The sequence below is a fragment of the Bufo bufo genome, chromosome 5, assembly GCF_905171765.1.
Source record: "Bufo bufo chromosome 5, aBufBuf1.1, whole genome shotgun sequence".
Classification (NCBI taxonomy): Eukaryota; Metazoa; Chordata; class Amphibia; order Anura; family Bufonidae; genus Bufo; species Bufo bufo.
The window spans coordinates 55,145,289-55,169,884 of NC_053393.1; the positions used below are offsets into that span (position 1 = coordinate 55,145,289).

At 47.1% G+C, this 24,596-nt stretch overlaps 1 protein-coding gene across 1 annotated transcript in view; it reads left to right on the forward strand.

Annotated features, from left to right (window-relative positions):
* Positions 1 to 24,596, forward strand: part of LOC121002376 (fibrocystin-L-like) — a 251,165-nt gene that overhangs the window by 74,775 nt on the left and 151,794 nt on the right. The window contains 1 exon segment of the mRNA XM_040433838.1: positions 23,143 to 23,293. Within this exon segment, the coding sequence (XP_040289772.1) occupies positions 23,143 to 23,293 (151 nt within the window).

A 24,596-nucleotide genomic window follows, 5' to 3' on the forward strand; every position in this document is an offset into this window, starting at 1 on the left:
CAGCATAAATACCCCACAAGTGACCCCATTTTGGAAAGAAGACACCCCAAGGTATTCCGTGAGGGGCATGGCGAGTTCCTAGAATTTTTTTTTTTTTGGCACAAGTTAGCGGAAAATGATTTTATTTATATACAGGGAGTGCAGAATTATTAGGCAAGTTGTATTTTTGAGGATTAATTTTATTATTGAACAACAACCATGTTCTCAATGAACCCAAAAAACTCATTAATATCAAAGCTGAATATTTTTGGAAGTAGTTTTTAGTTTGTTTTTAGTTTTAGCTATTTTAGGGGGATATCTGTGTGTGCAGGTGACTATTACTGTGCATAATTATTAGGCAACTTAACAAAAAACAAATATATACCCATTTCAATTATTTATTTTTACCAGTGAAACCAATATAACATCTCAACATTCACAAATATACATTTCTGACATTCAAAAACAAAACAAAAACAAATCAGTGACCAATATAGCCACCTTTCTTTGCAAGGACACTCAAAAGCCTGCCATCCATGGATTCTGTCAGTGTTTTGATCTGTTCACCATCAACATTGCGTGCAGCAGCAACCACAGCCTCCCAGACACTGTTCAGAAAGGTGTACTGTTTTCCCTCCTTGTAAATCTCACATTTGATGATGGACCACAGGTTCTCAATGGGGTTCAGATCAGGTGAACAAGGAGGCCATGTCATTAGATTTTCTTCTTTTATACCCTTTCTTGCCAGCCACGCTGTGGAGTACTTGGACGCGTGTGATGGAGCATTGTCCTGCATGAAAATCATGTTTTTCTTGAAGGATGCAGACTTCTTCCTGTACCACTGCTTGAAGAAGGTGTCTTCCAGAAACTGGCAGTAGGACTGGGAGTTGAGCTTGACTCCATCCTCAACCCGAAAAGGCCCCACAAGCTCATCTTTGATGATACCAGCCCAAACCAGTACTCCACCTCCACCTTGCTGGCGTCTGAGTCGGACTGGAGCTCTGTGCCCTTTACCAATCCAGCCACGGGCCCATCCATCTGGCCCATCAAGACTCACTCTCATTTCATCAGTCCATAAAACCTTAGAAAAATCAGTCTTGAGATATTTCTTGGCCCAGTCTTGACGTTTCAGCTTGTGTGTCTTGTTCAGTGGTGGTCGTCTTTCAGCCTTTCTTACCTTGGCCATGTCTCTGAGTATTGCACACCTTGTGCTTTTGGGCACTCCAGTGATGTTGCAGCTCTGAAATATGGCCAAACTGGTGGCAAGTGGCATCTTGGCAGCTGCACGCTTGACTTTTCTCAGTTCATGGGCAGTTATTTTGCGCCTTGGTTTTTCCACACGCTTCTTGCGACCCTGTTGACAATTTTGAATGAAACGCTTGATTGTTCGATGATCACGCTTCAGAAGCTTTGCAATTTTAAGAGTGCTGCATCCCTCTGCAAGATATCTCACTATTTTTGACTTTTCTGAGCCTGTCAAGTCCTTCTTTTGACCCATTTTGCCAAAGGAAAGGAAGTTGCCTAATAATTATGCACACCTAATATAGGGTGTTGATGTCATTAGACCACACCCCTTCTCATTACAGAGATGCACATCACCTAATATGCTTAATTGGTAGTAGGCTTTCGAGCCTATACAGCTTGGAGTAAGACAACATGCATAAAGAGGATGATGTGGTCAAAATACTCATTTGCCTAATAATTCTGCACGCAGTGTATTATTTTTTTTCTTACAAAGTCTCATATTCCACTAACTTGTGACAAAAAATAAAATTTTACATGAACTTGCCATGCCCCTCACGAAATACCTTGGGGTGTCTTCTTCCCAAAATGGGGTCACTTGTGGGGTATTTATACTTCCCTGGCATTTTAGGGTACCTAAAGCGTGAGAAGTAGTTTGGAATCCAAATGCGTAAAAAATGCCCTGTGAAATCCTAAAGATACTCATTGGAATTTGGGCCCCTTTGTGCACCTTTCCAAAATGGGGTCACATGTGAGGTATTTATATTGCCCTGGCATTTTAGGGGCCCTAAAGCGTGAGAAGAAGTCTGGAATCCAAATGTCTAAAAATGCCGTCCTAAAAGGTACTCATTGGAATTTGGGCCCCTTTGCGCACCTAGGCTGTAAAAAAGTGTCACAGATGTGGTATCGCCGTACTCAGGAGAAGTAGGGCAATGTGTTTTGGGGTGTCTTTTTACATATACCCATGCTGGGTGAGAGAAATATCTCTGTAAAGGCCAACTTTTCCCATTTTTTTATACAAAGTTGTCATTTTACAGAGATATTTCTCTCACCCAGCATGGGTATATGTAAAAAGACACCCTAAAACACATTACCCTACTTCTTCTGAGTACGGCGATACCACATGTGTGATACTTTTTTGCAGCCTAGGTGCGCAAATGGGCCCAAATTCCAATGAGTACCTTTTAGGAGGGCATTTTTAGACATTTGGATTCCAGACTTCTTCTCATGCTTTAGGGCCCCTAAAATGCCAGGGCAGTATAAATACCCCACACGTGACCCCATTTTGGAAAGAAGACACCCAAAGGTATTCCGTGAGGGGCATGGTGAGTTCATAGAAGATTTTTTTTGACACAAGTTAGCGGAAATTTTTTTGTTTTGGTTTTTTATCACAAAGTCTCCCTTTCCGCTAACTTTGGACAAAAAGTTTAATCTTTCATGGACTCAATATGCCCCTCAGCGAATACCTTGGGGTATCTTCTTTCCAAAATTGTGTCATTTGTGGGGTGTTTGTACTGCCCTGGCATTTGAAGGTCTCCACAATCATTACATGTATGGCCAGCATTAGGAGTTTCTGCTATTCTCCTTATATTGAGCATACGGGTAATGAGATTTTTCTTTTTCCGTTCAGCCTCTGGGCTGAAATAAAAAATGAACGGCACAGATTTCTTCATTCGCATCGATCAATGTGGATGAAAAAATCTCTGCCAAAAAATGTGCAAAAAAAAAAAAGACGTCTGCCAGGACATAGGAGCTCTGCCCAACATCCAAACCCACTCAGCCCGTATGCCCTGGCAAACCCGATGAATAAATCATTGCCAGGATTATTATTATTTTTTTTATATACAAAGTGTTTGCCAAAGCATATGAACACCGCCCCTCATCTCATAAGCCTTGGCAAACGTATCTTTTTTACTGCAGAGGAGAAATCTTGTCTTGCCGCGCCGCATACACCGACTTTTGTGTAATCTGACAGCAGCGCAATGCTTCTGTCAGAATGCACATCAGTGCTGCAGCTGGTTGATCAGTTGGTCCACCTAGAAGGTAAAAAAATAAATAAAAAATAACGCAATAAATTTATTAACATTAACTTTATATAACATTCAAAACAGAACATTAACTTTTATGAACTTTTGGAACATGAAATTTTTTGCTCACCTTTTCTTTTACCTTTATAGGACAAACCTCTCCTTCCCCATGGGACAATTTGCAAAGCGCAAATCGCCCAGAGATGTGGCGAAGTACATTATGCACTTTGTCCCAGGGGAAAGGAGAGGTTTGCAGCAGCTCTGTGTGAAAGGGCCCTAAGACCCCTGTGTGCCTGTCCTGTGTCACGCAATCCCTATACTAAGTGTACCTGTGTGTGGTACTTCCGGAAACACTCCCCTAAGCATAGGGCAGGGTGGTCAGGGCAGTCAGGAGAGAAATAGCGGGTGTCACGCCTTATTCCAATCCTGCTACAGACACAACATCTTTTTTGGGGTGGCGCTTGGTTTGAGGTACCAGCAACGACATTGGGGAAATGTCGCTCGTGTAGACGGCTCACTACACTGGTGGTTGGGGCCACGGAACCTCCTGGATACAGGAGGTTCTTGATGATCTCTTCTTGAAATTTGAGGAAGGACCCTGAGTAAATTTGAGGAAACGCAGGATGGTCTCAAATCGTGTCCTGGACATGGCAGCAGAGAACATGGGCATGTGATGAATTGGGTTTGTGGACCAATATGACCGCAATTCATGCTTTTTTGTCAGGCCCATGTTGAGGAGAAGGCCCAGAAAAGTTGAAAATTCGGAAACTTGGACGGGTTTCCACCGGAAAGACTGGGCATAAAAGCTTCCCGGGTTGACGGCTATAAATTGAGTGGCATACCGGTTTGTTTCTGCCACGACTAAGTCAAAGAGCTCCGCAGTGAAGAACAGCTAAAAAAAAAACTGTGCCGATCCGATTTGAGCTGTCTCAACCCGAACTCCAGACTGGGCGGTGAAAGGGGGAACTACTGATGCAGCTGAAGATGGGGGCTGCCGGGGGGCGTGGCCTGGTCGGGCATGTGACCGGACGTGCCTGAGGGGAGCTCCTGACCTGCCATCCTGACAAATCCTGCTTCTGCAGCAAGCGCCGCTGCTCTAAATTTCACTGTGGGGCACCGTAGAGTGTGCGGACCCTATACAGAGAGCCATGACCCGTACAGGCAAGAAGGAGAGGGAGCTGAGAGAGCCCGGCACGTCCACGCCGGTCAAACAAGATGGCGCTGCATCGGAGGTGCGGGCGGCAGACCTGGCGGCTCGCCTGGGTAAATACGCCCGCTCAGCCGCAAACCTTCATCTGAGGCGCCTGCACTACCCATTGCCGCATCGGGAGAGACAGCTGTGAGGCAAAAAGCCTCGACATCGCCGACATTGGGGCCTGAATATGAGCAGTTACAGGCGGGGGAGATGGCTGGAGCTTCAGCTTCTGTCCCACTAGCTCCACCTAGTGGCCCTGCATCGTTATGTACTCAGCACACACAGATTGGACAGCCTGATGAAAATACTGGTGAGCCTACGTCTAAAGATATTTTTAAGGCAGTCCAGCAAAGCAACAGCTCGCTTGCTCTTCTTACCACTAACATGGAAAGCCTGCAAGAAAGTGTATCCTTTCTCCGTCAAGACCTTAAAAAAGTCACTGATAGGATGACTGAGGTTGAAGCCAGAGTGAGCACAGTGGAGGACCAACTGCCCCCTGTTAAAAGAGATCTGGGCAGGGTTATTCACAATGTAACCCTGTTGATGTCAAAAGCAGACGATCTAGAGAATCGTTCAAGGAGGAACAATCTCCGGTTGGTGGGGGTCCCCGAGAAAGCTAAAGGTCCTGATCCAGTATCCTTTTTTGAAGATTGGATTACAATTAAATTTGGCAAGGACTTGTTATCCAGGATGTTTTCTATTGAAAGGGCGCACAGAGTGCCGTTTCGCGCTCCGCCACCAGGGGCCCCACCACGTCCAGTTCTAATGAAGCTGCTACACTTCAGGGACAGGGACAATATACTCAAGAAAGCAAGAGATCCTCCGGAGCTATTGATTAATGGAAGCAAAATTGTGATTTATCCAGACTTCTCTGCAGAGGTCCAACGGAAGAGAGTCAAGTTCCTGGATGTGAAAAGAAGCCTTCGGAATCTACAAATCCCGTACTCCATGCTGTATCCAGCCAAGCTCTGTGTAGTGGCGCATGGAGAAGTTTGCTTCTTTGACACCCCCCTGGAGGCGGCTCAGTGGATTGACACCAATGAGCCTTTGTTGAAGAATTCAGCATCTGTGGGATGAGTGTCCTGTCTATTCTAGAGTTAGAGCACGTGAGATACGACAGATATGTTCAGGGACATGTTTGATATGTTCTGCATATTAATGCTTTGCGTATTGGTCGTTCCTTATTACTGTCTACTGTTCTTATGACCTTCTGTTTATATTATCTGAGTTTTATATGTAGGGTCCGTAGACCCTTATGTTACTCCGGTGACGAGTTGCGGGTGTCACCTGAAAATGTTTAACTATGTTTATGCACTTTGATTATGTTCAGCATGCTGCAGATTCACTTACATGTGGGCAGGTCAGCATAGGTAACCCGATTTATGTTTACATTCCTCCACGGGTTTTCCTGTGGCAGCTATTTCGCCATATATATGGCCGACCGTAGGGAAATTTTTTCGCCCTGTTTGTTGGGTTTTTCAGGGTAGGGATCCTATCCTTGCCGCTAGCTGTTTTGGGGTTAGTTTTTGGGGTTGGGAATAGGTGGGCTGAGCGATGGAGCGGGGTCCGAGGACCTCTGCGGTGTATAAGGAGTAAAGAGGTAACATGTATGATGGCTGTGGTGTGTGTGGATGGTAAATATACTATATGGTGCTATGGTGAATAGTCTTAAGATAATAGGGTGGAATGTTAGGGGTTTAGGTGATTCAAATAAACGTACTGCCCGCAACACTTTCATCCCGCTATATTTTGTCTGTCAGAGACTCATTTATCTACCAACACTACTTCGGTCCTACAAAGGCCGTGGATTGGTCACGCATTTCACTCCATATTCTCTTCTCATTCTAGGGGTGTAAGTGTTCTAGTGCATAAATCTTTGCCATTTATATGTCATTCGTCTCGCATAGACGATAATGGACAGTATGTTTGTCTCCACTGTACCTGTTATCATTGGTCCTTTATATTAGTAGCAGTGTACATCCCCCCTCCCTACAGCAGTGAGGTAATAGAAGAAATTATGAGATATGTTGAGGATCTACCCCAATGCCCTATTCTGATAATAGGTGATTTTAATACGTGCCCCTCAGTAACACTGGATAGGGGTGGGATGTCGGGAGCTAATAGGGATTCTAATTTTGCCAGTGTGTTGCGGGAACTGGACTTACATGACATTTGGCGGGTGAGGAACCCGAATGTGCGTCAGTTTTCATGTTTCCCTAGTTCTCACCATTCGCTGTCACGGATTGATTTAGCTGTAGGTTCACCTGACGTGCTGTCGCTGGTGGCGGAAATCAAATACTTACCTAGAAGTCTCTCCGACCATTCCCCGATTTTTATAGAATTACATCCGGGCACTAGACGTCTCCCTGGGATCGGGACATGGAAACTTAACCCCTTTTGCAGGAATTTAAAGAGTTCTTTGCGCAAAATGTTGGGTCGGCAAGTGTGGGTGTGGTGTGGGATACTTGCAAAGCTTACGCCAGAGGCCTTTATATTCAGAAGATTAGCAGACATAAAACTAAATCTCGTGAAGCCCAGAAAAAGCTGAAAGCTTTAGTAGTGGAGGCGGAGGAAAGGTTTGTAAATACACCTGATAGGCCAAGTGAGGACTCCCTTATAGTAGCTCAGGCGGGGTTGAAGCAGCATTTATTGCAAACGGCGGACAATCGCAGGTTTTTTGTAAAACAAAAATATTTTAAGGCGGGGGAAAGTTCTGGTAAGCAACTGGTAAGGGTTATTAGAGCTGAGGAGGGACCATCCAAAATCTTGTCTATCCAGAGGGTAGGATGGTTCTCTTGCCACGGCGGATGAGGAGATGTCAGTTTTCCACACCTATTATGAATCCCTGTATAGGACTAAATTAAAGGTGGATTCTACTAATATAGCTAATTATCTTACAGAGATTGAGATTCAGAGACTATCAGCGACAAGTGCAGCATGGTTAGAAGGACCTTTAACACTCAAGGAGATGGAATTGGCCTTACAATCATTTCCCAATGAGAAAGCTCCGGGGATAGATGGACTACCGATATAATTTTTTAAAAAGTATAGTAGTGTCCTAATGCCCCACTTAATGTCAGTTTTTAATGATTCCCTTCAATCAGGAAACCTTCCTGCTTCTATGAAAGAGGCTATTGTAGTGGTCCTGCCCAAACCTGGTAAGGATCCCAGATCCCCTGACTCGTACAGACCAATTTCATTGTTAACCTCTGATATTAAGATTCTGGCGAAAGTTTTAGCGAACCGTCTACAGTCCGTCATTTCCACTATTATTCATAGTGATCCGGCGGGTTTCATGCCTGACAAGTCTACTTCGGTTAATCTTAGACGACTTTTTCTTAATACTCAGAGAAGAGCGGAGTCTGCCAGAGGTCGAGCCATCCTTTCATTGGACGCGGCTAAGGCCTTTGATAGCGTTGAATGGAGTTATCTTTGGGAGGTGTTGCGAGTCATGGGGTTTGGGAAGACCTTTATCTCCTGGGTTCAGTTGTTATACAATGGCCCCACGGCTAGGATACGGGCGAATGGGGGAACATCGGAGTCATTCAGATTGGGAAGAGGAACCCGTCAGGGATGCCCATTATCCCCCCTTTTGTTTGCTATTGCAATTGAGCCACTTGCCTGTTTGTTGAGTTCATCTGATAAGATTGTAGGATTTCCCTGTGGGACTTGGGAGGAGAGGGTGTCCCTTTACGCTGATGACATGTTAATCTATTTGGGTAATGTGGAACAGTCTTTAGGTCCTGTTATGACACTTATACGGGAGTTTGGTGATAGGTCTGGTCTCCGTATCAACTGGGATAAGTCCACTCTCCTACCGTTAGATGAATCTGCTGTAACTCTTATCCCATAATCTTGTCCACTGCAAATTGCGCATCAGGTCAAATATCTGGGGATAATGGTTACAGCAAATCCTAACAGTTATATTAAACTTAATATAGAGCCGCTGTTAATCACAATGTTGGATAAAATTAAGGCTTGGTGCAAGTTGCCGCTATCTGAAATTGGGAGTTGTAACCTTTTTAAAATGATTCTCATGCCCAAACTCATGTATATATTGCATACCTTCCCGGTATGGATTCCTCACAGAATATTCATAAAAATGGATAGGTTATTCAGGGATTTGATTTGGCGACATAAAAAAGCGCGGATTAGACTACACACTCTGCAGAGAGGGAAAGAGGAGGGAGGGCTATCAGTACCGAATGCATGGCTTTATTACATCTCGGCCCAGCTGCAACAGTTGAGGGGATGGGGGAGGACTCCTGAAGACGTTGCCTCAGCCAGATTGGTGGCACACATTATTGGGCACAGTTCTCCGGTGGCTCTATTGGAAAACAGCGGAATTGTTGGTAAGCTGTCGGGGCATCCCACACTTTTTATGATGCACAAGGTTTGGCAGAAATGCCGGGCGCTGTTATCAGTAAAGGGATTTACGCAGTTTTCCCCTATCTGGAGAAATCCGCACCTTCCTGAACTATTCCAGTTAGATGGCTTTTCACCCTGGGAGCGCAAAGGAGTGAGATATTTATGTCAACTACAGAGTGCCGATGTTTTTAAGTCCTTTGAACAGTTGAGAACTGAATTTGGTCTCCCACACACGACCTTCTATCAATTTCTGCAACTTCGGCATGCCTTTCAGACACAGGCTAAATCCATGTCGTTGAAAAATGCACTATGGTCCCGTTGTTTCAGCAACTTCTCACAAACAGCTCCTCGAGTGGTCTGATATCATCTACCTACAGGAACTTGTATGTGAAATCACTGAAACAAGAGGTTTTAGCAGTCAAATCGAAATGGGAAAATGAGGTTGGGCCGATCTCAGAAGAGCAATGGAAGTCGCTCTTAGCGCTCACTCCACAATTGTCAGTTTGTGAGGGGCAGCGTATGTCCCAGCTGTTTTTAATACATCGGGTGTATAGGACTCCAGAGTTTTTATGCCAGATAGGTGTTCGGGAAGATGCGGATTGTCCTAGATGTGGCATGGGCCCTGCATCCTTGTTACACATGTTCTGGGATTGTGCGGAGCTCTGGAACTTTTGGTCCGCGGTTCTGGCCCTAATAAAAGACGCATTTAATATCACGGTTCAACCTGGACCGAGAGCATGTATGGTCGGGATATTAGACATCAAAAATCGTCATCACCGTTTGGGAGTACAGTGTCTGCTATTTCAAGCTAGGAAACTAATAGCCAGATTTTGGCTTAGACCTCAATCTCCGACTAGGGGAGAATTCCTCAATAGAATATCAGATATAATACGCTTAGAGAAAGGTGTGTATGTTAAAAGAAAATGTGTAACGAAGTTTAACAAAATATGGGATAACTGGGAGAAATTTAGGATACAGTGTCCGGATTAGCCTCTCTTCTTGGTTGGACTATGGGGTAGGTAGAGGCACAGTTTTTATTTATGTGTGCTTTCTTTCTCCTCTATCCTATTTAGTTCTGGATGTATGCTGTATGAAGGTGTTTAGTACTATGTAGGTTGGGTGTGAAGAGGTCTGCTAAACAGATAAGGAGAAGTACACCAATGGTCATGCTTTTGATATATTAATAAGTTAACTGATTTTGGAGTTCGGATCCGCTCCATCGCTCGGGTAGGGGGGGGGGGGGGAGGGGGGAATTGGGCTTTAGTTGGGTTGGGAGGGATGATCTTATGTCTATAAATTGTACTGGATGGGAAATGCGTTTCTATACCAGGTATACTTTGTAACTAAATTACTTGATCTTATGTACTTCTTGTACTATGTTTGATGTTCCGTGGGGTACCCATGAAAGTAACTGCTTGTCATATCTTGTAATGCTATGGTATTTTTGTCATCAACTGTTACATGTATACTGTGCAGACTGTTTTCCTTCTTTGTATTTTTGTGATTTTCAAAAAAAAGTCAAATAAAAATTATCTGATTAAAAAAAAAAGAAGATGGGGGCTGCCAATCAGGGTTTGCCAGCACCTCAGGGACTCTAGGGGCTCTACGGGCCTGTCTGTGCGGTGGCTGCGACGGGGGAACTACTGCACGTGCCACCGTACCAGCTTCGACTGCCCTTCTGGTGCTCGCCACTTCATCATGTTCTACGGCAGTGCTGGTACTAGGTCCAGGATGGGCTGCGCTGCTGGTGTATGCCTCACCACGTAATCCGACAGCGCCAGCCCCACTCTGCTGCCCTTGAAGCGGATCCTGCGCGGTCTCCACACCTGAGTGGTATCACGGATCGTGGTCTTTCTTGTGTCACCTCGATCCGCCACAGGAATTGCGGATACACTCTGGTCACTTAGATTTTTTATATAGTTAGTAGGTTTCCTTTCCTCTATAATTTTTGTATATTTAATAAAGTATTAGTTTTATCTAATCCTCATAACGTTCCTAACTACAGTGATATTATTTATTGATGGTGGAACGTCTACCTATATTTGCTTGCCAGTGATTCCCATACTGGATGTAACCCCAGACCATGATTTTGCCTCCACCAAACTTCACTGTTTTCTGGGTAAATCTCGGCTCCATGCGGGTTCCAGTAGGTCTCCTGCAATATTTGTGGCGACTGTGGTGTAATTCAACAGAAGATTCATCTGAAAAATCCACCTTCTGCCACTTTTCCAGCGTCCATCCTTTTAGCAGGCTGTGGGCCTTGGCAAATGCCACACGGTTTTTCAATTGTCTTTTGTTTAGTGCTGGCTTATGGGCACTGATTCGACCATGGAGGCCATTTCAAGACAGAATCCGACAAACTGTTCTGGTTGACACAGGGTCTTCAGATGACCAGGTCTCGTGGAGCTCTGCTGCAGTGGAAAATGGGCTGGCCTTGGATTTTCGAGCCAACAAACGGTCCTCTCGAGCAGTTGTCTTGCGGGTTCGGCCTGACCTGGCCTTGTCCAAAACGTCTCCAGTCTCTTCAAATCTTTTTTTTAATCCTCTGAACTTGACGCTGAGACACATTGAAGGTGTCTGACACATCAGCAGTGGATCTGGTCTTCCACCTCTTGATAATCAACACTTTACTCTCCTGGTGAATCTTAGGCATGTTTGCAGAGGTCTAGTTGCAGTTGATGTGAAGGTCCAGTGTACTGGGGTTCTTTTTATACACACCTGAGACCTAATTGATCCATTATTAGTCACAGGTGAAGCTCATATGACAAGGCGACAACACTTATGTCTTGGCAAAAATTTACTCAATGGGCTTTACCAAGCTGTGAATATTAGAATACTTTTTGTCAGTTTCGTTTTGCACTGAAACATTATTACAAAAGCTGTTGGGATTAATGATCCATTTCTTGTAACAAAATCTTGATTAGAAATATATTTTAGCGGCACTTCAGGTCAATTTGTACACTAGAGACAAGACTTTTGTCAGGGACTGTAGGGGGCTGGCCAAAACAGGGGAGCCAAACGCTCCGCTGTCTCAGACAGCCCATTACACTCAGACGGAGAGAACTGTTGTCACTCTGACTGTAGGTGGCTGGACAAAACAGAGGAGCCAAACGCTCCGCTGTCTCAGACAGCCCCTTTAAAAAATCTTTTTTTACAGTTTTTAAAAATATTTACCTTCTTGGTGCCATTGCCTTTCGTAGGAACCCTAGGGCCGCCGTATGGATGTATGTGGTCCCTGAGGTTCCTCCGGAGCCACTCGGGGCCTGAACCTCCTTGTTAAAATCCCTCCTGAAGCGGTCCCGGATAGATCCCAGGGCCGCCGTATGGATGTATGTGGTCCCTGAGGTTCCTCCGGAGCCACTCGGGGCCTGAACCTCCTTGTTAAAATCCCTCCTGAAGCGGTCCCGGATAGATTGCCAACGCGTGGTAACCAGTTTGACTATAGAAAAAAAACATAAAAATTAAATTTAGCATGATGTAAGGAAAAGAAAAATATTAATGTATTAAAATACATATTGTTATACTTACCATATTTCTCCTGAGCCGCCGCATTTAGATCCCCCCAGGTCTCAAAAATTTGCGCACAGATGTCCCTCCAGAGCTGCTGGGTCAGATGATGATCAGCGTGGTGGCGGTCAGAGTAGTCTCATAATGATGGTATCGATGGTAGGGACCCCGAACTCCTCATCTTCCCTGGTGGAGCCTCTGGAACCCTGAAAAAAAGGAAATACAAAATTAAATGTAAATCCTAATACAAAATGCAAATTAAAACGACTTAATCAAGACTTACACGTCTACGACTGCCACGCTCATTCCCGCGGACTCTGGAGGCGACTGGGGGATCCTCGCTGGCGGTTCTAGGGACAGATTGCTGAAACAAAAACAAAAAATGTTTTAAACAGAATGTATTTAAATAAAAAAATAATTAAATATATATATATATATATATATATATATATATATATATATATACAGTACAGACCAAAAGTTTGGACACACCTTCTCATTCAAAGAGTTTTCTTTATTTTCATGACTATGAAGGCATCAAAACTATGAATTAACACATATGGAATTATATACATAACAAACAAGTGTGAAACAACTGAAAATATGTCATATTCTAGGTTCTTCAAAGTAGCCACCTTTTGCTTTGATTACTGCTTTGCACACTCTTGGCATTCTCTTGATGAGCTTCAAGAGGTAGTCCCCTGAAATGGAGCCAGGTCATTTTGCCATCAAATGTCCTCATAAGACCCGAAAGACTATTGCCGTCACGGAACTAAAGGAGCAACCACAGACTCCAACCCCGCCAGCAGCCCCGGAAAATAACAACACGGTGGCTCATGGATCCCACTTCATCGTTCCCATCCTCATCGACATTGAGGGGCGACAACTCCCCTGTTCAGTGATGTTAGACTCCGGGGAGGGAGGCAACTTCATGGACCTAACCTTCGCCCACAAAAAGAACATTCCACTGACAATCAAGGCAGCCCCCGTTGATCTGGTGATGTTATTCTCCTGGAAGAAGTCCCTTGTCCTGCGGGCATTGTGTATGGTAGCATTGTCCTGTTGAAAAACCCAGTCGTTACCACACAGACGAGGGCCCTCAGTCATGAGGAATGCTCTCTGCAACATCGTTTGCCACCCTTGCACTTCCTGAAGCTCCATTGTTCCACTGAAGGAAAAAGCACCCCAGACCATTATGGCGCCCCCTCCACTGTGGCGAGTAGAAAACATCTCAGGTGGGATCTGCTTGTGTCGGGATTCAAACCCATGACCAGCCACATCCCAGGCGGTAGCCCTGCTTACTAGGCTACCGTCCTCTCTGGACATTCCTCCCTGAAGCCTATTAGTTAACCTCAGTCTTGCCAAGCCTTGCTCATTACCCTTGATTCCCCACACCTGGTACTTCCCTATATAAGTCCAGCCCCTTGCACTCCAGTTTGCTGATTATTGAGCTCCTGAGCCTTGATCAAGCTTCTCCTCATCTGCTGCTCTTGCTACTGCTGGAAGTCCACTGCTGGCCAGGAATTGCCTACCGACTACTCTTCTGCTTGTCCCTACCAACTGAACTGCTACCACCGTTGCCATCCGGATTGTCTGACCACGCTTACTGCCGCCTGCCCTGACCCACCGCCTGCCTACCGACTACGCCTCTGCCAGACTTCCTGCACCTACTACCTGCCTGCGGTCCTTGCCACTTGGCTCCACTCCTACCTCCAGCAAGCGGTCCTCTGACTCAGGTGAGCCTGTAGGATTGTTACAGAATAATCAGCCACACTATGGAGTCCGCAATGGCCACTCTGCGTAAGCAGGTCTCCGAACTTCAAGAATTTGGTACTACATATCAGGAGAAATTTTCCCAGCTCCAAGGCGTAGTCCAAAGCCAGCAAAGGGAGATTATTGAACTACAGAGGCAACACCTGGACGACACCCGCATGCCACTCCCATCAAGATTCGGCGGCGACAGACGCCAGTATCGGGGGTTTCTAAACCAATGCCGCATCTATTTTCAGATGTACCCGGCCCCCTTCACCACCGAGAAAAAGAAGGTGCTATTCATGGTCAATCTCCTGACGGAAGAAGCATTAGCATGGGCATCACCTTACGTGGAGACTAACAGTCAGCTCCTGGACAACCTAAACAACTTCATCACCGCCATGAGCCAAGTCTTCGACGACCCCAACCGCTGTGCGACAGCTGAGGCACGACTACATGGTCTGCGGCAAGGGAGACGCTCTGTCGCCGAATACACCGCCGAGTTTCGCCGTTGGGTCACGGACACCACCTGGAACCCAGCGGCACAGAGGAGCCAATTCCGGCGAGGCCTGTCAGAATTAATAAAGGACGAACTCGCCAGAGTTGAGGCCCCGGACGATCTGGATGACTTCATTCAGTTATGAATCCGGATAGATCAAAGACTCTCCGAGAGGAAGAAAGAAAGACTCTGGTCCTCGGACCACAGACCCACTTACTCCTTCTCTTCCAATGCCCAGCGCGACCCCCAATCAGCAACTGAACCTATGCAGGTCGACGCTCTACGTAGGTCTCTATCTACAGCTGAGAAGGAGAGACGGCTGGCCGAAAACCTCTGCCTCTACTGTGGGGAGCCGGGTCATTTTGCCATCAAATGTCCTCATAAGATCCGAAAGACTATTGCCGTCACGGAACTAAAGGAGCAACCACAGACTCCAACCCCGCCAGCAGCCCCGGAAAATAACAACACGGTGGCTCATGGATCCCACTTCATCGTTCCCATCCTCATCAACATTGAGGGGCGACAACTCCCCTGTTCAGCGATGTTAGACTCCGGGGCGGGAGGCAACTTCATGGACCTAACCTTCGCCCGCGAAAAGAACATTCCACTGACAATCAAGGCAGCCCCCGTTGACCTGGAAAACGTTGACGGATCCCCACTCTCCTCGGGGCCGGCCACTCACGAGACCACCGAACTACAACTCCTCATAGAACCCGATCACCGTGAAAAGATCCACTTCTCGCTGATCGCTTCCCCGAAGTTCCCGGTGATCCCTTGGTTGGCCACCCACAACCCCTCGGTGGACTGGGAAACCCGCTGCATGCGATTCCCGTCCGAGTTCTGCTCGCTAAATTGCTCCCACAAAACCGTCCTTCCACCCGAAGACACCACCATCTCAAAACTATCCGTCAAGGATCTGCTACCCCCTCAATACAGCGAGTTCCAGGATGTCTGCGACAAGAAAAACGCAGACAAGCTGCCACCACACCGACCCTATGACTGCCCTATAGAACTGTTTCCCGGGGCCGAAATACCCTCAAGGCTCTGAAAGAGTACCTGGACGAGGACCTGAGGAAGGGGTTCATCCGGCCCTCTACCTCCCCAGCGGGAGCCCCCTTTTTCTTCGTAGAGAAAAAAGACTCCTCCCTGCGTCCCTGCATAGACTACAGAAAGCTTAACAACATAACCGTAAAAAAACGGTACCCGCTCCCACTAATTTCAGAACTTCTCGAGAGACTCCGGGCAGCGAAGATCTTCACTAAACTTGACCTTCGAGGGGCCTACAACCTCGTCCGAATCCGCCCTGGGGACGAATGGAAGACCGCCTTCCGGACACGTTATGGTCATTTCGAGTACCTGGTCATGCCTTTCGGACTCTGCAATGCTCCCGCCACCTTCCAGCACTTCATTAACGACGTCCTCAGGGACATGCTGGATCTGTTTGTAGTCGTTTACCTGGACGACATCTTGATCTTCTCTGAAGACCTCAAGCAGCACCGCGAACACGTCCGCAGGGTACTGCAGAGACTCCAACAGAACTCTCTCTATATCAAGCTAGAGAAATGCGAGTTTGAGCGAACCACCACTCAGTTCCTCGGATACATCATCTCCCCTGAGGGCCTAAGTATGGATCCGGGGAAGGTCCAAGCTGTGATGAACTGGCCCGTTCCGAGAAAGAGAAGGAGATACAAAGATTCATTGGCTTCGCCAACTTCTATCGGAAGTTTATCCGGAACTTCTCCAAGGTCATAGCACCAATCACCCAACTCACCAAGAAGGCAGTCCCCTTCTCCTGGACACTCAAGGCCCAGGAGGCCTTCACCAAGTTGAAACTCCTCTTCACTTCTGCTCCAATCCTAATCCACCCGAACCCCGAGCTGCCATTTACAGTCGAAGTGGATGCATCAGACTCCGCGGTGGGGGCAGTTTTGTCACAACGGACAGGGGAGAGGATGCTATTACACCCGTGTGCATATTTCTCCCACCAGATGTCCCCCTCCGAGAAGAACTATGACATCGGGAACAAAGAACTACTGGCGATCAAGGATGCCTTCTCCGAGTGGAGACACCTGCTGGAGGGAGCCACCAACCCCATAATCGTACTAACTGACCACAAGAACCTCGAGTTCATCCGCAGCGCTAAGAGACTCTCAGCCAGACAGGCCAGATGGAGCCTATTCTTTTCCCGCTTCAACTTTCTCATCACCTATCTCCCCGGATCAAAAAACGGCAAGGCTGACGCCCTCTCCAGAATGTTTTCCGAGCCCTCACAGAATAACAAGGGCCAAAATAACATCCTACCCGAGAGAAGGGTCGTAGGGGCCACCTACTCTAAAGAACTCCTGGGCACAATCAAAGAAGGATATGAAAATGACCCCTTCCTCTCCCACCCCACAGGGAATGTCAGCCTTACGTTTAAGAACGGTCATTGGTTTCATCAGGACCTACTATATGAACCAGAAACGGTCATTGGTTTCATCAGGAACTATATGTACCAGAAATCGCACGGCTCGAAGTGCTCAAACTCAACCATGACTCCAAGGTGGCCGGCCATTTTGGCACAAGAAAGACCCAGGAGCTTCTCTCCCGCTCCTTCTGGTGGCCAACATACAAGGAGGACATCAAGACGTACATCTCCTCATGCACGGTCTGTGCCCGCAATAAGACTCCTCGTTCCTCTCCCGTGGGTCTGTTACAACCCCTCCCGATTCCCTCCCGCCCCTGGGGCTCGATCTCCATGGACTTTGTGGTAGACCTTCCTCCTTCAAAAGGGATGAACACCATCCTGGTCGTGGTCGACCATCTCACCAAGATGGCCCATTTCATCCCCTACAAAGGCCTACCCACAGCCAAACAGACGGCCGATCTTATTCTCAGAGAGGTCTTCAGGCTGCATGGGATCCCGGACGACGTGGTCTCCGACCGAGGCATACAATTTGCCTCAAAGTTCTGGAAGAACTTCTGCCTGGCGCTCGGGGTTAAAGTGAACCTGTCCTCTGCTTTCCACCCTCAGTCAAACGGGCAGACGGAGAGAACTAATCAGACCCTAGAGCAATACCTACGCTGTTTCAGCTCCCACCTGCAGGATGACTGGCTTGATCATCTCCCCACGGCCGAGTTCGCCTACAACAACGCTGAGCACAGCTCAACCAAGCACAGCCCCTTCTTTGCTAACACAGGCTCGCACCCGGTGTTCATTCCCCACCTACCCGTCGCCTCCACCCTCCCAGCAGTGGCCGAACGCCTAACAACCCTACAGGAGGCACAAAAGAACATTATAGACAACCTCCAGCTTGCCCAGAGGCGCTTTAAACAGGGAGCAGACAGACGTCGCAAACCCATCCAGGGCTTCCATGTGGGAGACAAGGTGTGGCTGTCCACCAGGAACCTCAGATTGAAGGTCCCCTCCAAAAAATTTGCCCAAAGATACATGGGTCCGTTCCGGATCACCGCACAAATCAACGAGGTCACGTTCCGGCTCGACCTTCCGGACTCCATTAGGGTGCACCCTGTCTTCCATTGCTCTCTCCTCAAGCCATACGTGGAGAACACCTTCACAGGCCGCCACTCGCCCCCTCCACCACCCGTGAGGGTACAGAGTGAAGAAGAATACGTTGTCGCAAAGATTCTCGACTCCAGGATCCACCGGGGAAGACTACAATACCTAATTGGGTGGGAGGGTTACCCTCCCGAGGATAACTCCTGGGAGCGAGAAGAAAATGTCCACGCCCCCAGACTGGTAAAAGAGTTCCACCAACGGCACCCCGGTAAGCCTGCCCCTGCGGTGCCCAGAGGTCACCTTGGAAGGGGGGGGAGTACTGTCGGGATTCGAACCCATGACCAGCCACATCCCAGGCGGTAGCCCTGCTTACTAGGCTACCGTCCTCTCTGGACATTCCTCCCTGAAGCCTATTAGTTAACCTCAGTCTTGCCAAGCCTTGCTCATTACCCTTGGTTCCCCACACCTGGTACTTCCCTATATAAGTCCAGCCCCTTGCACTCCAGTTTGCTGATTATTGAGCTCCTGAGCCTTGATCAAGCTTCTCCTCATCTGCTGCTCTTGCTACTGCTGGAAGTCCACTGCTGACCAGTAATTGCCTACCGACTACTCTTCTGCTTGTCCCTACCAACTGAACTGCTACCACCGTTGCCATCCGGATTGTCTGACCACGCTTACTGCCGCCTGCCCTGACCCACCGCCTGCCTACCGACTACGCCTCTGCCAGACTTCCTGCACCTACTACCTGCCTGCGGTCCTTGCCACTGGGCTCCACTCCTACCTCCAGCAAGCGGTCCTCTGACTCAGGTGAGCCTGTAGGATTGTTACAGCTTGTCATGCCAGTAACGTTGGAAACCATCAGGACCATCAAGGTTACATTTTTTCTCATCAGAGAATAAAACTTTCTTCCACCTTTGAATGTCCCATGTTTGGTGCTCTCTTGCAAAGTCCAAACGAGCAGTTCTGTGGCGTTCAAGGAGACGATGTCTTTGAAGACGTTTTTTGTTTTCGAAGCCCTTCGGTCTCAGATGCCGTCTGATGGTTATGGGGCTGCAGTCAGCACCAGTAAGGGCCTTAATTTGGATCGAGGATCGTCTTGATGGACAGCCAATTGTATCCTCCGGCTCAGTGCTGATGACATTTTTTTGGGTCTTCCACTTGACTTTTTTGTTCCATAACCCTCAGGATCATTTAAGAAATTCCAAATGACTTACTGTGTCCCACCTCAGCAGCGATGGCGCGCTGTGAGAGACCCTGCTTATGCAGTTCAACAACTTGACCGCGTTCAAAAAGGGAGAGTTTTTTTGACTTTGCCATCACAACGTGTGACTACCTGACAGAAAATGACAATGAATCCACATCTTTGCACAGATTTGGCCTTTTAAAGGTATGTGGTCCTAAAATTTGGATCAGCTGAAAAACAGCCTGTTTCAGTTTAATCGTTATTTTCAATTAATTGAATGCTCAAAAAATGTTTTGTCTCACTCTCATTTCTTCATGTTGCATGTTGAAGCTCTACTTGGAACCTTGTTAAGATCCAACAATGTAAAATATGATTTATTGCCATTTTTCAAGTGGTCTTAAACTTTTGATCAGGACTGTATATACACTCACCTAAAGAATTATTAGGAACACCTGTTCTATTTCTCATTAATGCAAATATCTAGTCAACCAATCACATGGCAGTTGCTTCAATGCATTTAGGGGTGTGGTCCTGGTCAAGACAATCTCCTGAACTCCAAACTGAATGTCAGAATGGGAAAGAAAGGTGATTTAAGCAATTTTGAGTGTGGCATGGTTGTTGGTGCCAGATGGGCCGGTCTGAGTATTTCACAATCTGCTCAGTTACTGGGATTTTCACGCACAACCATTTCTAGGGTTTACAAAGAATGGTGTGAAAAGGGAAAAACATCCAGTATGCGGCAGTCCTGTGGGCAAAAATGCCTTGTGGATGCTAGAGGTCGGAGGAGAATGGGCAGACTGATTCAAGCTGATAGAAGAGCAACGTTGACTGAAATAACCACTCGTTACAACCGAGGTATGCAGCAAAGCATTTGTGAAGCCACAACACGCACAACCTTGAGGCGGATGGGCTACAACAGCAGAAGACCCCACCGGGTACCACTCATCTCCACTACAAATGGGAAAAAGAGGCTACAATTTGTACAAGCTCACCAAAATTGGACTGTTGAAGACTGGAAAAATGTTGCCTGGTCTGATGAGCCTCGATTTCTGTTGAGACATTCAAATGGTAGAGTCCGAATTTGGCGTAATAACATGTATCCATCCTCTGATGGCTACTTCCAGCAGGATAATGCACCATGTCACAAAGCTCAAATCATTTCAAATTGGTTTCTTGAACATGACAATGAGTTCACTGTACTAAAATGGCCCCCACAGTCACCAGATCTCAACCCAATAGAGCATCTTTGGGATGTGGTGGAACGGGAGCTTCGTGTGCATCCCTCAAATCTCCATCAACTGTAAGATGCTATCCTATCAATATGGGCCAACATTTCTAAAGAATGCTATCAGCACCTTGTTGAATCAATGCCACATAGAATTAAGGCAGTTCTGAAGGCAAAAGGGGGTCCAACACCGTATTAGTATGGTGTTCTTAATAATTCTTTAGGTGAGTGTATATACTTACTTCTTGACAGCCCCGGTCCGGGCTTGGTCCACCTCCCCTGGACGCTGGCGAGTGCACCAATGGTGAGCGAGCCTCGGCAGGTGAGCCGGCCATAGCTGGAGAGCCCTCCGATGATGATGATGATGATGAAATCTATAATTAGAGCACATACTGATTAATGCAACGAATCAAACAGTACAAACTCCAAATGTTGATTTTATACTTACCGGCCACTGAATACGGCGGCGCCTTCTGGGTGGGTTTTTCCAATCTATGGTTGGCTTCTTTGATGACATCTGTACGCAACATAATACCAGACAAAATGCAGATAACGTTAAAGGAACTTGTTTAGAGCACTATTTCCACATATATAAAAAAATATATATTTTTTAATACTTACTTTTTAAAAGATAGATTGGTGCTTGCCCACCTCAGAACTTTCTAGAAATGTGGGTTTTTTTTTCGTTTTTTTTTTGGATGACCCTAATAATAAAATGATTTAAAAAAATAATCCGACAGGAGCCATAATCGCCCCAAGTGCCATAATCACCCCCAGAGACAGCAGCCCCGCATAGAGCCAGCAGCCCCCATAGTGCCAGCAGCCCCCACAGTGACATCAGCCCCCCAGTTCCAAACAACCTTCCCACAGTGCCCTCAGCCCCCCCAATGCCAGCAGCCCCCATAGTTCCAGCCACCCCCCACCCCCCGCAGTGCCAGAAGCCCCCCAGTGCCAAAAGCCCTCACAGTTCCAGCCACAAACATCCTCGCAGTGCCAGCAGACCCCACAGTTCCAGCCACACACATCCCCGCAGTGCCAGCAGCACCCACAGTTCCAGCCACAAAGACCCCTGCAGTGCCAGAAGACCCCACAGTTCCAGCCACAAACACCCCCGCAGTGCCAGCAGACCCCCCAATTCCAGCCACACACACCCCACCATGCCAGAAGCCCCCACAGTTCCAGCCACAAACACCCCCACAGTGCCAGCAGGCCCCCCAGTTCCAGCCACACACACCCCTGCAGTGCCAGCAGCCCCCCCCAGTGCCAGAAGCCCACACAGTTCCAGCCACAAACATCCTCGCAGTGCCAACAGACCCCCCAGTTCCAGCCACACACACCCCCCAGTGCCAGAAGCACCCACAGTTCCAGCCACAAACACCCCCGCAGTATCAGCAGACCCCAGAGTTCCAGCCACCCCCCACCAGTGCCTGCAGCCTCCGCACCCCAGTGCCAGCAGCCCCCCCCCAGAGCCAGTAGCCCCCATAAAGGCAGCCCCCACCCCCAGTGCCAGCAGCCCCCACTGTTCCAGACACACACACACCCCTTCCCAAGTGCCAGCAGCCCCCCCCCTCTAGAGATAGATAGATAGATAAATAGATAGAAAAAAAGAGAGATAGACAGACAAAACTTCATATACTTACCAGTGTTTAGCAAGTCGATAATCCAAAATGGCCGATGATGAGGGGAGGGACAGGAAATTACTGGGCATGCGCAGAGACGTGAACGGTTTCTAACGGATCCGTGTCAAAGCGGAGCCAGGACAAGCGGATCCGTCCCTATTGACTTCAATTGTGAGTCCGGACGGATCCGTTTGTCTCCGCATCGTCAGGCGGACACCAAAACACTGCAAGCAGCGTTTTGGTGTCCGCCTCAAAAGCGGAACGGAGACCAAATGCAGCCAAACTGATGCATTCTGAACGGATCCTTATCCATTCAGAATGCATTGGGGCTGAACTGATCTGTTTTGAACCGTTTGTGAGATCCCTGAAATGGATCTCACAAACGGAATTCAAAACGCAGGTGTGAAAGTAGCCTTACATGGCTGCAGAGGTGGGTAATAGGCCAAGGTGTTTCTTTAAACCAATTTTCCTTACACTGCATTTCTCTAGCTGACTTCAACATAAGCATCCAGGCATGGGGTGTGCACGTTATCTTGTACGATGCAACCACCGGGCGGACTCCAACATCAGACAATGCTCTTCACATTTTGTACAGGTTGCTCTACTCAGTTAAGGGTTTCCACAATGTTCTCAGCAGCACATGGAACAGTGGGCATAAAAGTTTGTCTCAATAAGGCAACCCTTTTTTTTTTTTTACTTTTGTTTTTTTAGCGAAGCCATCCCGTGATCAACTGATCACCATCCTGTTGATCATCAGAAGTTGCAACAACCCCTACTGGGGAAATGCGGTATTACATAGTGCCCATTCAAATGAACAAGCAGTCATGTAATGCAGTCTGTGTCTGTGGTTGTTGCCCTTGAAGGCATTGTACAATCCAGACTACCCCTATAATGTTAACCATTTATGATGATAGTACCAGCCTGCTCTGTAATATTTAGGGCCCTTCACTGTTTGCATTGCTATTAATAATCATGACATTTATGGAACAATTATTGTACCTTTCAGTTATGACTGTATCTGTTCATTTCATATATTGCAGTTAATAGGAGGAGACCGGCAATAGTAGAGAATGGAGTCTTTATAAGCGACGTCAGTGTGACCAAAAGAGATGGCGCCGCTCAGAGACAGTATAGTATTGCTGTAACCACATATAATTGTGGATACAATACTCCACTTTTCGCTGCTGGATTTGCAGAGGTAAGTAATGGGGTGTGCAGATTTTCTGTACAGTGAGTATCATAAGGGAAATTATATAAAACGTACGGCTGAAAAAAAATGAACAGGACCCTTTAATGTGAAACGTAAAGGTGTGAACGCTACCGTGTCCTTCTGATTCCTGTCAAGTGAGGAACTAGAGAAAACTATGGGGGAGATTTATCAAGCTGATGTAAAGGAAAACTGATTCAGATGCCCTTAGCAACCAATCAGATTCCTCTTTTCATTTTCAAAAGGAGCTCTAATAAATGAAAGTTGGAATCTGGTGGCTATGGGCATCTAAACCAGTTTTCCTTTACATCAGTTTTGATAAATCTAATCTATGTTGATATGGATGTTGATCTGGATCCACATAGTTTCTCCATATTTCTCAATGTATTTACATCAGAAAACTGGCAAAAATACCTAGATAAATCTCCTGCTGAATTCAGACATCCCAACCTGCAAAAACTCATTTCAGGGAGGTTTTCTTTTTTTTTTTTCCCCACAAACTTTTTATTACATTTTCCAGACATATGCAGTATCTGCACACTGTGCTCTATGGTGTGGAGGACTGGGCTCATTACCTTGCCCCAAATTATCATATTTATGTGATTAAAGGGATTCTGTCACCACCTAGAAGCCCTGTGAGCTAAACATCTGCTCATGTCCAGGGTAGAATTCTGATTTCTAAGGTGGCCTTATAAAAGCTATTTGTGGCTTTATTCTGTGGAAAAACAGGTTTTACTAACCTGTCAATCATTGAATTAAGGTGCCCAAGCAGGGGAGATCTGTGGATGCATGGTGCCCGGCCGCACGCATCGCCGTTCGTGCCCAGCGCCGCCTTCTACTCCTCAGTGCCGCCTCTCCCTCCCTCCCCCTCCTCCCGCTTTGAGATCCCGCGCGTGTGCACAGGCTCAGCCTGATGCGCCGTTGCGGTTTGCTGGCATCGGCTTCTTCTTGCACTGTGCGCACGTGCCGAGAAGGGGACACTGCTACAGGTTGCCGGAAAGGTTTACTGCGAGTAAACTAGAGATGGGAAGTTCGGATCTTTCACATGAATCGGTTCATGAATCGAATCTTCGGTTCATTCGCTGAGCTGACAAGAAGCAAGTGAACCGAAGCTTAGGTTGCGCAATGCGCATGCGCAGATGCTTCGATTCACTTGCTGACTCGCTGAGTCGGCTCTTGGTCTGAGTCAGGAAGTTTATTCTTTAAAACCCTGTGTGTAATTATCTACCCCACTGTAGGAAAAAAACAAGCATCCAGGGGGGGGTGAATTTAACACTGGGGTAAATAATATAAT